Raw genomic sequence first — 16,749 nt, forward strand, 5'->3', positions numbered from 1 at the left:
AAGAAGCCCCCGCAAAGTCCCATTGTTAAAAAAAAGGACGTGTGCTGAAGCGGTTACAATTTGCCAAAGAGCACATTGACTGGCCTAAAAAGAAATGGCGTAATATTTAGGGACTGATGAGAGTAAGATTGTTCTTATTGGGTCTAAGGGCCACAGACAGTTTGTCAGACGTCCTGCAAACACTGAATTCAAGCCCCAGTACACAGTGAAGACGGTGGTGCAAGCATCATGATATGGGGATGTTACTCGTGGTGTTGGTCCTATTTATCGCATACCAGGGATCATGGATCAGTTTGAGTACGTCAGAATACTGGAAGAAGTCATGTTGCCATATGCTGAAGAGGAAATGCCCTTGAAATGGGTATTTCAACAAGACAATGACCCCAAACACACCAGCAAGCGAGCAAAATCATGGTTTCAGACAAACAGAATTCTAGTAATGGAGTGGCCAGCACAATCCCCGAACCTTAATCCCATTGAAAACTTGTGGGCTGACATAAAAAATGCTGTTCATGAGGCAAAATCAAGAAATGCAGAGTGAGGTGAAGTGAAGTGAAATACATTTATATAGCGCTTTTTCTCAAGTGACTCAAAGCGCTTTACATTGTGAAACCCAATATCTAAGTTACATTTAAACCAGAGGAATTGTGGAACGTAGTACAATTGTCCTGGGCTGCAATACCTGTTGACCGGTGCCAGAAGTTAGTGGACTCCATGTGCCACAGATGTGAAGCAGTTATCAGAAACCCTGGTTATGCAACTAAATTATAGTTAGTAATTCTAAGGAAAGTCGAATCTGCAAGCCTTTCTTAGTTTATACAGTACATTTGAGTTTTGTAAAGAAAGATGTCATGGCGAAGTTGGTAGAGGTGCTGTGCCAGCAATCGGAGGGTTGCTGGGGTTCAATCCCCACCTTCTACCATCCTAGTCACGTCCGTTGTGTCCTTGGGCAAGACACTTCACCCCTTGCTCCTGATGGCTGCTGGTTAGCGCCTTGCATGGCAGCTCCCGCCATCAGTGTGTGAATGTGTGTGTGAATGGGTGAATGTGGAAATACTGTCAAAGCGCTTTGAGTACCTTGAAGGTAGATAAGCGCTATACAAGTATAACCCATTTATTTATTTAACACTGCTATTTTTTTGTTTTATATTTCTTGACTTTCTGTAAAATATTGTCAAATTAAATGACTTTTTTCTAATTTTCTGGCTTTGAAATAGAATGTGCAGTGTCCCCAATGCATTTGTGTTCATTAAAATAGAATTTATTTGAAGAATTTTGAGGTTTACTCACCTTTTTAAACACACTGCTATTATTATGAACATAACTGTAAATGAGACACTTACATATCAGCGTCATCATTCTGCTCATTCAACAGCGTGCTGCGTCTCTTCTGCCACAAGGACAGCAGCTGCAGGTAGTTGGAGAAGAAGCTCTGCATGCTGACAGACACCTGCAATTAAGCAAAGTCGGCGTTGTAAAGAAAATCAATTAATAAATAAATAAATAAATAAGGCTTTGCTACACATTTAAAAAAATAAATAAATTTTATCCGCGGGTCGGGTCGGGTCGGGTCGGGCGGTTGAAATAAAAAAAAAATTAGATTTTAAATAGATTCAGGCGGGTGGCAGTTAAACCAATTGGGAAATATATATACATAGTTAAATGTTGTTACCCACATACGAAAAACGAGCAGGCACCTGCAGCATATGCCACAACAGAAGAAAAAAAAAAAAAAGAGATGGACACTTTTACGGAGCGGAGAAGGCCCCTGACGCCTCGCCGGGGTCCGGGACCGAGGCCCCTTCCCCCGAGAGGGCCCCACCGAGAGCCGTAGCTGAGGCGATCCGCGAGAAGGGCCCGACGCACGTCCAGGGTCACCACCGCACCGACACTCCGCCTCGTCCGCCTTCGCCGCGGCCGGCGTCACGCGCAGCAGGTAAGCAGCTTACCTGCCCGCCACCCCCGTGGCCGGGGGCTCGTAACAGGGGTCACTCCGCGCGCTCCGCCCGCGCAGCTTACCTGCCCGCCACCCCTGTTGCCGGGGGCGCGTAACAGGGGTCACTCCGCGCGCAGTGCGCTCACGAAAGGGGTGGGGCTCACCCTGGTTGATATAGACAGCAGGACGGTGGCCATGGATGTCGGAACCCGCTAAGGAGTGTGTAACAACCCACCTGCCGAATCAACTAGCCCTGAAAATGGATGGCGCTGGAGCGTCGGGCCCATACCCGGCCGTCGCCGGCAGCGAGACGCGCTTGGAGGTGCGCTCAGCGCTGCTCCCAGATGATTGCGCACTGGTGTGCGTCTGGGTCGTGACAGCGTGGCACGTGAATGTCTGTGCTGCATTGGATCAGTCTCCTTTCTATAACAGGCAAAAGCTTTATAACCTCACTAATGCCTTGCATCGTCTATATTAGATATATAACAACGGGCGGGTGCGGGCGGATGGCGGGCGGGTGCGGTTCTGATCAAATGTTACATCGGGTGGATGGCGGATGGTTGACGACTTTCTGATGCGGTTGCGGATGAAATAATTGCCTATCCGCGCATCTCTAGTGGCTAACATAGCAACTTTCCGAAGCATCAAACATGTTTATATGTGGTTATAGTGTATATATATTTTCTCATTCGGTTTTGCACACTCTTGGGGAGTCAACATATGCATAGTCATGTACATAGTGTCATGTACATAGTGTATATACCCCCGCCCCCTATTTTTTGTATATATTGTTTTTCAAATCACCTGACATGTATACTGTGTATATGTACATAATTTATCCATTTTTAACGTAACTTTTTTATATACATGTTACAGGTTATATATCTTTTATTATTGAATGTATCAAATGTGATGAATATTTAATGGACCACAATAGAAACAAGCCTTTTGGCTTTTTGTGCCATCCATTTGCCTTTTTAAAGCATTACATGGATTCAATTATTTAAGATGTCAATACACTTCTCAATCAATCAAAGCAATGCTCGTAATGTCCTTAGTGCTACGTTGTTATGTGCGATGGTATCTATTAGGCTGGTTACAGTCTATGTGTAAAAAGTGCATAATGTGTACAATAGCGCTTCTTGGAACCACACACATGAACACAGCTCATTAACATTAAAGCTCCAGACACACAAACTCCTATCTCCAGTGGGGCTTACGAAACAGACTTTTCAGCGGTCTAAATTCCAGCATCAAGGCTACACTTTGGCCGACACACTTCCAATACACTATTATGGGAACTCTCAGAATTATTAAAAGTTGTAGAAAAATAGTAAAATATGGGACCTTTAGTTGACCGAATATGGTTCTAAAGCGCCATGTTGAAAAATGAATGGACAAGGTGCTTTTATGTCATTTTTGAAAAAGAGGTTCTGAATATTCGCAAAGTTGGAAAAACAGATTCCTCCTGCTACGTCTTCTTATTCCCTAGCAGACCAAGTGCAAACCCAGTGTGTTAAGAAGCGGAGTTACAATGCCATCTACAGCAGGCCTGGGCAATTATTTAGAGAAAAAGATGTGTCTGGGGGCCGGTAAATCTATTTTTAGGAACACTAATACAAAACCTCACAATAATGTCTGATTGAAAGCTAAAAACGTTATGACAGACCGCCTAAAAAAACAGAATGGAATTTTAAATTTTTTTACTGAATGAGACACCCAGAATGTACATGAAAATAAAGAATGTGGGATTTACAATGTTAACTATGAAGGATAAAACACTGAATATTGACAACATATGAACGTCACCCCCCCTCTCCATCGACATATTTTACAATCAAGCGAAATGCAACAAAAATGCAACAAACAGTGAAATCTGAACGTGAAGGGTAAAAAACAAAAAACAAATACAATCTGATACATCTGATATTTCACTAAGCTTTAGAGCTTTGTTGTAAAAATCTCCTTCCGCGTCTGTCCCTGACACCCGCATTTCAGGCTTCCTGCTCTGGAAACACTCTGTGGAAACGCTCCCCACCCACACTGCTTGGTGCCTCGTCTGAGCTGCTGTGACTTAGATGACCATAGTAACTAATTAGATTACCATAGTAACTAGTATATCATGCAAAAAGCGCAGATTCCAACCATTGAAATACTTTGTATAGTTCAAGACTAACGGTAATTTGAGAAAATCACTGCACATCATAATGGCAGCTACAGTTTCCATCTTAAAGATCTAAAGAAATTATTTGGCGAGTCCGGCCGGCCAGATTGAAAAGCTCAACGGGCCGCATTCGGCCCGCGGACTTAGACTTAGAAAATCTTTATCGTCCCCGAGGGGCAATTTGTTTTGCAGCAGTAGTCATTAAAAACAAGGTTCAACAGTAAAAACGAGGTACAACAGTAAAACAAGGTACAAATACATAACATACATACAACATACAAACCATCATGAAGGCATTGAGCTAAAAACTAAAAGCATTTGTAATACAATAAAAACTAATCAACACACGTCGCTTCCCACTAAAGTGACTGCATAGCAGCTAACCTTATTTAAGAAGCTCATTTATAAAATCAACAGCAGAGGGAACAAAGGATCTTATGTATATGTTTTTGGCCTTTCTATTACTGGGGGCCCCTGGTCCTTAACTTGCCCAGGTCTGATCTACAGTATAAAGTTGTAACAACAAGCTGCAGCATTATAATGTTTTTATGAGCTACTGTAGGGTAGCGCCACAAATAAATGAATGTATGGAAACACTGGAAATTACCTGAGAAAAAAGCAGGTCAAGCTCGGCCTCGCTGGAGATTTCCTTTGTAGTCACAAGTGTAGAAGTTACGGGCTTAACCTGAAAGCCGCAAAGTCATTATTCAAACAAATGTTCAGGTTCAAAGAGAGACCTTCTGTCATAAATCACCTTATTCATAACAAACTGTAGAGTCTTGTCGTCTGTCCACTTGAGCTGGTGTACTTGAGACTTGAAGGAGGACAGGATGTTGTGAATCATCTCTTCTGCCTGTCCAACAACAAAGACCCTCAGCGGAACTACGTCACGTTAACGCTCTCGCCATGTCTCCTCACCTCTCCTCCGCCTGCGATGTTCTCCTTAAACAGATGCGCGAGAACCCCGTTGAACCCCCGCTCGGTTTCCAGCACGCAGCGTTTCCAGCGAGGGACTGCTTGGTGAAGAGCCCCACCATCCATGGTCAAGATCTTTTCAAAGTGAAGATTGGGTTGCCACATGTCTGTATGGCCCAGAGTCCCTGACAAGTTGTTGGCCATGTCAGAGAATCTGGAGTCCAGGGCGGGCATCAGGGTGTGCAGCAAGTTGAGCACCATGAAGGTGTGGAGGGGATCACTGAGCAGAATGAGACATGAGTCAGAAGCTGAATGACAGGATGTGTGTGTGATGCATTGTGGGTCACTTACAGTACCTCTTGCTCAGCTCGTACTTTGTCAGCCATTTGTGAATGATACGGGACATCTGCACGATATAAGGCAAGTTGTGCAGGACGACGTGGTCGTCTTCCATGAGGGGCTGTGGGTGGAAAGCAGCCTTCAAGCAACCCAACCAGTCCACAGCTGGAGCTTTGTGCTGCAGGCATATTGGAGGAGACACTTAGTAGGGGTGTGAAAAAAAAAGTTTTTGAATGATTCGCGATTCTTAATTAAAAACATAATAAAAAAAACGATTTGAAAAAACAATTAAATATACAGTACAGGCCTAAAATTTGGACACATTTTCTCATTCAATGCATTTTCTTTATTTTCATGACTATTTACATTGTAGATTGTCACTGAAGGCATCAAAACTACGAATGAACACATGTGGAGTTATGTACTTAACAAAAAAAGGTGAACTAACTGAAAACATGTTTTATATTATAGTTTCTTCAAAGTAGCCACCCTTTGCTCTGATTAGTGCTTTGCACACTCTTGGCATTCTCTCCATGAGCTTCAAGAGGTAGTCACCTGAAATGGTTTTCATTTCACAGGATGCTTGAAGCTCATCGAGAGAATGCCAAGAGTGTGCAAAAAAGTAATCAGAGCAAAAGGTGGCTATTTTGAAGAAACTAGAATATAAAACATGTTTTCAGTTATTTAACCTTTTTTGTTAAGTACATAACTCCACATGTGTTCATTCATAGTTCTGATGCCTTCAGTGACAATCTACAATGTAGATAGTCATGAAAATAAAGAAAACACATTGAATGAGGAGAAGGTGTGTCCAAACTTTTGGCCTGTACTGTGTGTATATATATATATATATATATATATATATTTTTTTTTTTTTTTAACCAAAATCTGTCCTGTTCAGCCACTTTAGTAAATGTTTGGGTAGAATTGTATCAAACAAAACCATTATAACCACCAGTAATATACAAATCTATCAGTGCTCTTTAATCGAATCGTTACCCCCAAGAATCGAATCGTGTGGTACCCAAAGATTCACAACCCTGACAATTAGTACTTTAACAAGACCATTATGCTTTGGATTACGCAGTGGAACTGAAGTGCAGGTATACTATTATTAATATTTCCTCTACAACCCGCCATCTGGCAGGGAACTATGTTTGACAGCTAAGAATGGACGCTGCATGTCTCACTATTAAACAATATTACCACAAAAAAGGAATAAAATGTACGGTAAATTGAAAACGCTTTAATTATTATGAAATCCCATATTATTATATGAATCAAAACAAAATGATAATAAATTGTGTTTTTAAATGACCCTACAGAAAAGAATAGAATTGTGTCGGCTTTAGATTGAAAATAAATACAAAATAATAAAATGATAGAGATATAAAATGATCAATTATAAAACTTACATGGTGTTTTTAAATGGAAAATTTGAGAGATTTACAGAATACAGTCCCTTGCCATATCTTCAAATGTTGCCACTTCCCCACATCTCAGATGTTTTAAAGCATATTCTATTCAGTTTTTGGCTAAATAAAGCCTTTTTAAGCATACAGGTGGCTAAATAAACCAAAAATATTCTTACTACAGTAGTATTGGCCAGTCGATGATCTAATCCAATCCACTTTATTTACATAGCATTTATATAGCGTTTCATAGTGCTGTACAGTAGTTAAAACACACATTGAGAAGGAGAATAAAACTAAGGACAGTTAAGTGTAGAAAAACATTTAACTAAAAAGAGAATAAATACATAAACGAAACTATAATAGACTAAGATCACACAACTGTCATGCTGGTTCAAAAGCCAAGGAGTTAAAATATGTTTTAAGACGTGACTTAAAACTCATTAAAGTGGGATACGTCCAAATAACCAAAGTTTCTAAGCCACAGCAGAAAATGCACAATCCTCTCTGGATTTTAAACGGGTTTTTGGGACGACAATGAGAAATTGATCACCTGACATCAGACATCTTGTGGGGGTGTAGATTTTTAAAAGGCCTGTCGTATATTGTGGCGCTAATCCGTTAAGAGATTTCAAAAGAAACAATAACATTTAAAAATGAATTATAAAATGAATTGGGAGCCAGTGAAGGGATGCTAAAATGGGGGATTCACATTTTTTTGTGTCAGTTAAAAAGCAAGCAGCAGAATTTTGGACTAACTGCAATCGAGCGACTGAGACCTGGTACATTCCAACACAGAGTGAGTTACTGTGGTCCAAACGTGATTAAATAAAAGTATGGATTAACCACTCAAAGTTGTTAAAAGATACAACTGATATATATTTTTTCTAAAAGTCTTAAATGATAAAAAAAAAAGTCTAAGATGATACCGGCATCGGACAACAGAGTTAATCTGCTGTTCCCATTTGAAATCATTGTTGAATTTAAAACCAAGATTTGTGACTGTGGGTTTAAAATAAGGCATGAGGGGGTCCAGGTCACTGGGGTGAGCATTATGGTTTGCATTTGAGCCATATAAAATTATTTCCGTCTTGTTCTCATTGAAATTAAAAAGTGATTTTAAACACGTCACTTTACTTTTTAGAGGGACATGGATTTGTGTATCATCAGCATAAAGATGATGAGATGTAAGATGAGACCAAACGAATCAGAGCGCACCGTTCAGTCTCGTAACCACTGATTTGCTCATTCTCGGGCAGCATTACAACAGTGGTTTGCATACTATATTGGTTTATGAGTGTAAAGGTGACTTAAGGGAGTAATGTCATATTTAAATAGCTCTCATAATGTTGAAAAATAGTTTTTGAAAGCCGTAAAAAGGTTTTTTATAATCTAGCGGGGAAATTATTCCATTTCTAAATAATGATTCCTACTTTGCGGAAATATGTTTATCACAGTCATGTCCTAAACCAATTAACAGCGATAAATGAGGGATGACTGTTAATTGTGTATTTCAGATGAAACAGGGAAAAAAAAAGATACAACATCGAATAATAAATAATGAAATACAATTGGTGTTTCAAAATGAAAAAATTAAGAGATTTAGTTCTTATCCAAAAAAGTTTTAAATGAAATATAATGAACAAAAAATTGTAAAACGGCAATATGAAATAATGAAACATAATTGCGTTTTTAAATAAAAAATGCAGAAGATTGTTTTTTTAAATACAGTTTTGTAGGATTTAGATGATTTTTTTGTCATTACTAAAAGTAATAAAATAATATTAATAAATCGCTGTTATCAAACAACAACAACAATAGAAAGTATATGTATTTTTTGTGACTGTTAAAAGAATAATATTAAAACAACATTTTAATGTGTTGTAATAATGTGTATCTTATTGTAAACAACAATAATACATTTTCAAAATGTGTTGAATTAGTTGGGATTTTACGAGTGAATTTGATTGACATTACAGAATTCAATTTCAGATCAAAAAAAGAAATATTGATCTAATTTAGTGTCAAGTATTATTCAGAGTGGCACCCAGATCCTTTAGATCAGTGACTTTCAACCACTGTGCCGCGGCACACTAGTGTGCCGTAAGATACAGTCTGGTGTGCCGTGGGAGATTATCTAATGTCACCTATTTGGGGTAAAAAAATATTTTTTGCAAACCAGTAATTATAGTCTGCAAATGATTTGTTGTTGTTGAGTGTCGGTGCTGTCTAGAGCTTGGCAGAGTAACCCTGTAATACTCTTTCATATCAGTAGGTGGCAGCAGGTAGCTAATTGCTTTGTAGATGTCGGAAACAGCGGGAGGCAGCGTGAAGGTAAAAAGGGTTCTAATGCTTAAACCAAAAATAAACAAAAGGTGAATGCCCCTAAGAAAGGGCATTGAAGCTTAGGGAAGGCTATGCAGAACGAGACTAAAACTGAACTGGCTACAAAGTAAACAAAAACAGAAGGCTGGACGACAGCAAAGACTTACTGTGCAAAGATGGCGTCCGCAATGTACATCCGAACATGACATGACAATCAACAATGTCCACGCAAAGAGGGATAAAAACAACTGAAATATTCTTGATTGCTAAAACAAAGTAGATGTGGGAAATATCGCTCAAAGGAAGACATGAAACTGCTACAGGAAAATACCAAAAAAAGAGAAAAAGCCACCAAAATTGGAGCGCAAGACAAGAACTAAAACACGACACACAGGAAAACAGCAAAAAAACTCCAAATAAGTCAGGGGGTGATGTGACAGGTGGTGACAGTACACCTACTTTGAGACAAGAGCTATTGTGATGCATGCTTGGTTATGGTTTAAAGTCATATCCAACAATTGCGACAACGACTTTTTTCTGTCAACTGAGTTTTGTTGTTTAATGATTTCTGCTGGTGGTGTGCCTCCGGATTTTGTCAACACAAAAAATGTGCCTTAGCTCCAAAAAGGTTGAAAATCACTGCTTTAGATAATGACACTTGAGGCTCGTAATAAACACACAATTAGGACAAAAGTCCTAATTTATTGTGGAAGAACCTCATCAAACAAGTGCTAGTGTATTATGGATGTTTCCAAAACACTAAACAGTACTATAATATACTTTACCTGTAGCTCCTTGATGGTCATGCTCTGATAGAGCAGCCCTTTGGCCAAGCGATGGCTCAGAGGTGCTGCGGCCACGGCCAGTTCAGAGGACAGAGAGATGAACATCCCCACGTGGCTCATGCTGCTGCTGTCTGGGGCCCCCAGCAGGGCCAGGTACCTCTGACATGATGCTAAGAAAGGACGCAGCGTCTATGCAGTGATTGGAAGCATAATATAATAATGGCATTTTATCGTGAATATGTTTGAATAGAGTAGTTCACCAACTTTTGCTTTGGCTTGAGACTTCTGCGTCTTGCGGTTCCATTCGATGGGGATCAACAAGTCCGGCTGATCAATCTGCAAGCAGAGTCCGGGATTAATGTGATGTTCCCACGGTGATGCTCACATGTCACCTTTAAAAGTCCTGACCTGTATGTATCGTTTGGTCTTCTTGCTAGTAGTGTCATTGGGGTCTTTGGAGCCGACATAGAGGTTGAAGAAGGGGAAGGTGGCGTAGTCTCTCATCAGCACGCTGAGGGTGGCGTTAAAGTCAGTCTGATTCCACTGGCCAGACACAGGCCAACCTCCAAACTGCAAAAACAAAGAAGGAAGTGATTTCAGTTTATTTACTCAACAGCAGAGAGTAGCAAGCAGTACAAAGCAGAGGTGAGTTGTATTTACTTTTTTTTACATACTTTTTACTTTTGTATTTTTGTCCAGATGAAACACAACTTCTACTACATTATATTGAGTATAATTCCTATTGCTATATTTATTTTTACATCAATATTATATTTATTGACCAGTCGAGGGGGTACCACACTAAGTGCGCTGGGATAGACTCCAGCTTACTCGCGACCCTAGTGAAGATATGTCATATAGATAAGGGATGGCTTTATATTTATTTATAATCAATTAATTACTACATGCAAATACGCATGCCGACGGCTTGTCAAAGAGACTTCTTCTCGCGGGCACGATCAGATGACTATGTTTCACCAACAAGTGACGTTTGACTCAATTTTACCTATTAAACGGAACCCGCCAGTCACATGACTGACCTCACTCAAATTACACACTGTAAAAAGTGTTATGACGGAAGACAAAACAGCGCAACTCTTCGATGTTTAAATACAAACTAGGAAAAAAATGTTTATAATATCATGAGCTGTCATCTGTGTCAGAAATGTTCATGTCAGCCTACAAAATTAAATTTCCAACTACAGAAAACTTTATAGTTTTTTTATGTTTTAGCTGTGCATATGCTAACATTAGCCCTATTATGACATCACAAGTGACTGAAATGTGTATACATGCGGTCAGGCCCGGCCCTAATCAATCTGGCGCCCTAGGCAAGATTTTAGGTGGCGCCCCCCTACATCGGCAGTGAAGTGTATATACTCACAAGAACCCGAATAGCTTTGTCTTTGACCTTTTTTTTTTTACTTACAACTATACCTAATATATAAAGGGGTGGAAAAGTGACTATTACCTGCAGGGCAAACATTAGCTAACCAGAAGGCAATAATGTAAACAAAAAACACCTGCTTAAAAGATCTAATACAAATGTCCCTGAGGAATGTAAGGTGGGAGTACTGTAATTACCTAACGTTACATTATTATTTTCCATAACAATTTAGCCCCCTCCACAATATTAACCCGACGTTAAAACAGAACTAGCTATTTATTGATTAGCAATTGCCGAATCATGTAACATTAGCTTAATGCTAAAAAGCCAGGTTACTATCACATTCTGTAACAGACAAATAATTTCATGTAGGCTAACGTTACCTACCTGCTACCTCTGTCTTTTCTCGTTTCTCCTCTTCTTTTCTCTTTTTTCTTCCCTGGGCACCTGACAGTTTTGGCCGTTTTGACATCTTGTGTTGATTTTTTGATGTGGTGACGTCCAAAAAGAGTCATGGTACGGGAAGGGAGGGGGCGCACCGTGCGGGGGGAGGAGGGGGGGCGTAATGTTGTAACAAATAATATTTCTATTAAATAGGCTTTACTTTGCATTTTAATTAACGTGAGATTATTTTTTGTATTTAGAAATAATAGTAACAACTTTTTTTTTTTCTCCAACATTTGTGGCACTGGCATGGCGCCCGCTGATGGACGGCGCCCTTAGCATTTGCCTATACGGCCTATGCCACGGGCCGGCCCTGCATGCGGTTATAGGTAGGGTCTCTCTGTGTCATGCATGCACGCATGCAAAGAATAGCTACGAAATGAATCAGAAGTGACTCACCAGTTATTCAGTAATTGAGTAGTTTTTACACCAAATACTTACTCAAGTAATTATTTGCATAACTACTTTTTACCTTTACTTGAGTCATATTACACTAAACTGTAATATTACTAGAGTACAAGTTTTAGCTACTCTACCATACAGTAAAATATTATATTTCTGCATAATTTATATTCATATAAGTGTGTGATTGTGAATGCTTGTCTATCTGTGATGGTCCTGCGATGAGGTGGCGACTTGTCCAGGGTTTACCCTGCCTTCCGCCAGAGTACCACCCGCCCCCGCAATAAGGACTACGGATGGAAATGAGCTTTTTGGTAGAATTCGGTGTGGTTAGACTTCAATGCAAAATATAGAGAAATGTCCATCAACATGCAATGTCCCTTCCAAATAAAATGTAAATTAATTGAATAAAACATGCCTTTATGGACCTTGCTTTGAGCAGTGGACACAGAAAAAGGGTCTCTGACCAAATGTTCCAACAAATGAAGCATTCAATTGTCAAGAATGTCTTGATACAACTAAGCAATACCACTTTGAATGTATTAAGGCCTGTGAAAGCCTGGAAATAATGTTTGTCAAAGTACTTTTTATTTCTTACTAAATGTATTCGTTCTTCATTTTGACAGAAATAAATACATGTACCCAGGGCCGGCCCGTGGCATAGGCCGTATAGGCAAATGCTAAGGGCGCCGTCCATCAGGGGGCGCCACGCCAGTGCCACAAATGTTGGAGAAAAAAAAAAAAAAGTTGGTACTATTATTTCTAAATACAAAAAATAATCCCACGTTAATTAAAATGCAAAGTAAAGCCTATATAATAGAAATATTATTTGTTACAACATTACGCCCCCCCCCCCCCCACCCCCTCCCTTCCCGTATCATGACTCTTTTTGGACGTCACCACATCAAAAAATCAACACAAGATGTCAAAACGGCCAAAACTGTCAGGTGCCCAGGGAAGAAAAAAGAGAAAAGGAGGAGAAACGAGAAAAAGACAAGAGGTAGCAGGTAGGTAACGTTAGCCTACATGAAATTATTTGTCTGTTACAGAATGTGATAGTAACCTGGCTTTTTAGCATTAAGCTAATGTTACATGATTCGGCAATTGCTAATCAATAAATAGCTAGTTCTGTTTTAACGTCGGGTTAATATTGTGGAGGGGGCTAAATTGTTATGGAAAATAATAATGTAACGTTAGGTAATTACAGTACTCCCACCTTACATTCCTCAGGGACATTTGTATTAGATCTTTTAAGCAGGTGTTTTTTGTTTACATTGTTATTGCCTTCTGGTTAGCTAATGTTTGCCCTGCAGGTAATAGTCACTTTTCCACCCCTTTATATATTAGGTATAGTTGTAAGCCTAGTTGTTAAAGTGCACATCATTAATGTAAATTAAGCAATATGTATGTAAAAAATATTGTATTTCATATATTCATTTTTTATTTTTTGCATTCATTTATTTATTCATATTTTTTTTATCTTGTTAACTATTCTGATTGTTAATTTGCTTTCTTTAAGTAAAAAAAAGGTCAAAGACAAAGCTATTCGGTTTCTTGTGAGTATATACACTTCACTGCCGATGTGGGGGGGCGCCACCTAAAATCTTGCCTAGGGCGCCAGATTGGTTAGGGCCGGGCCTGCATGTACCGGTACTACATGCAATTCCATATCTCTTAAACGAACATTACCTAATAACGCAACAAATATATTATCATATATTTTCAACACTTTTTGGGGGTCCCAAAACTCAAGTCATTGTAGCGTATTATCGTGTTACCTTCTGGATGAGCGTGAGAAAGGGCTCCACCCCAGCTGTGTCCAAAGACCTGGTGTCTAAACAGGAGCGGTAGAAGCTTTTGGCCTTTCGCACAGCTGAGCTTGTGAGATTGTCATTGGATTCTGACAGACAGAAACAAAAAAGGCGACACAGTGAAATGTAAAACTCTTTTTAAAATTATTTTTTCCCAACCTAAAATCTGCCTGATATTCTGCAGCAGCTCCGTTTTCCTGTCCAGCGCCCTCCTCTCTTTTACATTTCGGTCCTCTCTTGTCGGTCCTCTTCTGGACCTCTGAACATCGTCCTGTCCTCGGTGGCGCCCCCCACTGTCAGGCAAAAGCCTGTCAGGTCCACAAGAGAACAGGAAGTAGTCACAGGGGTGCGTGAAGGGGTCAGCAGACGTGGAGAGATGGGCTGATGCACTCTGGCAGGCTGGGGAGGAACAAGGGGTGACTGTGGAAAGAAATCGAGACGAGTTAGAACACAATTTCTAAGTCTGGCCTTTTTTTTTTTTTGCAGTGTTTGGGGCCCACCGACAACTGCTTGGTTCTGGTTTTGGAGGAAGTGGTGCAGATAATATGCAATTCCCAGCATAGCAGCACACGAACAGAAGCCCAGAATGAAGACACACACTGGACACTGATATTTAATCCACACTGTTTTAGTCCGTTCATCAGTCTGCTGTTGCTCAAGGTTGGTCTGTGGAAGATGCTGAAGCTCCAGCTCGGTTTGTTGCTGGTGGGCCTCTGCAGGATCTTGGGTGGGGAGATGCAGCTGAAGCAGAGTTGAGTGGTGAAGCCCCCTCTCGAGTTCTGGCTGTAATGACGATAGCTGAGGCTGCAAGTATGTCAAACAATGCAGTTCTTAAGCCGCAGAACACAAAACACATGCTAAATACCATATGATAAACACCACCATTGCCACTGTAAGTGTGCTTTCATTTTTTGGGGACTTTTTTGTGTGATTCGTTTACAGCATGGTACCAGTCACAAATGTGTGACGATAATCATAGAAAAGAAACAGTAATGGAGCAATAACATAGCAAGGACATTGGTACACGCGTGTGTCCTGGCTGCTCAGTACAAAATTAGTCAGAATTTGAAGCAACTCATCTCTCAAGGTAGTAGCGATATATTCTTTGTAATAACGGTTGAAGGTGAACACACAATGATCTAGTTTCACTATCAACAGTGCTTGACTTATTTTTACACTTGTACAACAGTTAATTGAATGATGTCAATGTGACTTATAAACTGGATGACTGTACCTTGTTAAGTAATAAAATATAATGGTTGCTTTTCAATGGCAAATGTGAAATGTAGGTGTTTTTTTCCACAGAAAAAAACAACATATTGTGTGTGTTAAATGAAAAAAAGAATGAATAAACAGAAACAATAAAAATCACATTTTTAAATGGAAAAATTGAGGATTTTTTTTTTAAAATGCAGATCAAAAATATAAAATTATTGAATTGAGTAATTAGGTAAAAAAATAATACCAATTTTCATTGAATGTTACTTAACGTATCAGTATTGCATTTTTTGTCTGTTCAAATTTCTTCTCAAGTAGCTTTTCACTTGATGCCAGGCAGATTTCAAAAGGCTCAATCAGTAGAATGACTAGAATAGGTCGACAGGAGGAGTCAAGATAAAAACACACAAAAGAAATTGTTTAAAAAAAAACACTGCGAGGATTATTAGACCAATCACTTATGCACATGAGCTTTGCAACATTATCACCGCTCTGTATTAAATATAAAACGCGTATCGCTTGCCAGTAATGCTTTGATGTACTGGTATAGTTGTATTCATTACAGTCCTGCAAACAGGTTGATGAATTATGCCAATTTTAAAGGAACAATCCCCTTCTATGAGCTGCAATGACAATTTGGGTTCAAAACGGACAGTTTTGATGTATTCATTATTTAAAACATATTTAGGTGAAATGACAGGGTATAGTAAGATTCAGAATATTACTTGAACTTTAATTGTGAACAATTGTTAATGTATTTAATAAAAGGGACCTTGAAACTGAGATAATGCATTTTAAGATATTTGCTTGGTGGTACAAGCTACATTACTTGGATAGTAAAGTGTTATTTACTTAAAAATAGAAATCACCAGAGGAAGAAGACACACACTGCAGTGCAAAACAAATAGATATCAGAAGCCTTTACAGTTCAGTGTTAGGTGCACAAATTGACAACTTTTAGCTACTTACTGACACAATGTCAATAAATGTCATGTCTAGGCCACAAAGATACATTACACACAAGACAAGACTTCAAATCAGGGCAAAGTACATTTTTTTGGTCCTACCTCGAGTCCTTTTGGAGTTTCACTCATTCTCGGCGTATGGACGTCTTGTTGTGTCGGTCTGCTGGTGGCGTAGTTCATCTTTCACATGTGACGTCTACATGTCGTTTCACCTTTCGTCACAGAGCTCTTTCTTTATCTGCCTTCATCACTCAGGTCTTTCGTTCTTGTCACACTGATAAACAAAAAAAAAAAAAGAACTGCACAGGCAAAACATTACACTCTTCTTTCCAGATACGCCAACATACTTAGTGTGTTGATTTAATGGTAAACAACAGACAATGAATTATCTAGTTTGTGTGTGCTTATTAAAAATATTCAAGCTGTCCTTATACCAAAGACCCGAGAACTAAAACCTGAGACAGATAAATCCTATTGCAATTGATTATTGCTGCACTGCAAGGGACAGACAGTAAACAAATAATAGAAAGTAAACCGTCAAGACGCACACATACACACACGCTCGCGTCATTATCTGTGCAACACATGGCTGGCGGCGACTGATAGACATGTGGCGTCCTCGAGGTCCACGGCACGTTTACGTCAT

The 16,749-nt window shown here is 39.5% G+C and overlaps 1 protein-coding gene across 1 annotated transcript in view; it reads right to left on the reverse strand.

Moving 5' to 3' along the window:
• The window catches only part of kel (Kell metallo-endopeptidase (Kell blood group)), a 21,554-nt gene extending 4,834 nt beyond the window's left edge, over window positions 1-16,720 (reverse strand). Inside the window, exons 1-12 of the mRNA XM_061948211.1 lie at window positions 16,206-16,720; window positions 14,421-14,724; window positions 14,080-14,340; window positions 13,888-14,009; window positions 10,285-10,446; window positions 10,141-10,212; window positions 9,877-10,065; window positions 5,372-5,532; window positions 5,019-5,295; window positions 4,855-4,953; window positions 4,708-4,785; window positions 1,344-1,450 (exon numbers count right to left, since the gene is read on the reverse strand). Coding sequence (XP_061804195.1) covers window positions 1,344-1,450; window positions 4,708-4,785; window positions 4,855-4,953; window positions 5,019-5,295; window positions 5,372-5,532; window positions 9,877-10,065; window positions 10,141-10,212; window positions 10,285-10,446; window positions 13,888-14,009; window positions 14,080-14,340; window positions 14,421-14,724; window positions 16,206-16,283 — 1,910 coding nt within the window. The 5' untranslated portion in view covers window positions 16,284-16,720. The remainder of the gene's footprint in view (window positions 1-1,343; window positions 1,451-4,707; window positions 4,786-4,854; window positions 4,954-5,018; window positions 5,296-5,371; window positions 5,533-9,876; window positions 10,066-10,140; window positions 10,213-10,284; window positions 10,447-13,887; window positions 14,010-14,079; window positions 14,341-14,420; window positions 14,725-16,205) is intronic.
• Window positions 16,721-16,749: the final 29 nt, after the last annotated feature.

The sequence above is a fragment of the Nerophis lumbriciformis genome, linkage group LG04 (genome assembly GCF_033978685.3).
Source record: "Nerophis lumbriciformis linkage group LG04, RoL_Nlum_v2.1, whole genome shotgun sequence".
NCBI lineage: Eukaryota > Metazoa > Chordata > Actinopteri > Syngnathiformes > Syngnathidae > Nerophis > Nerophis lumbriciformis.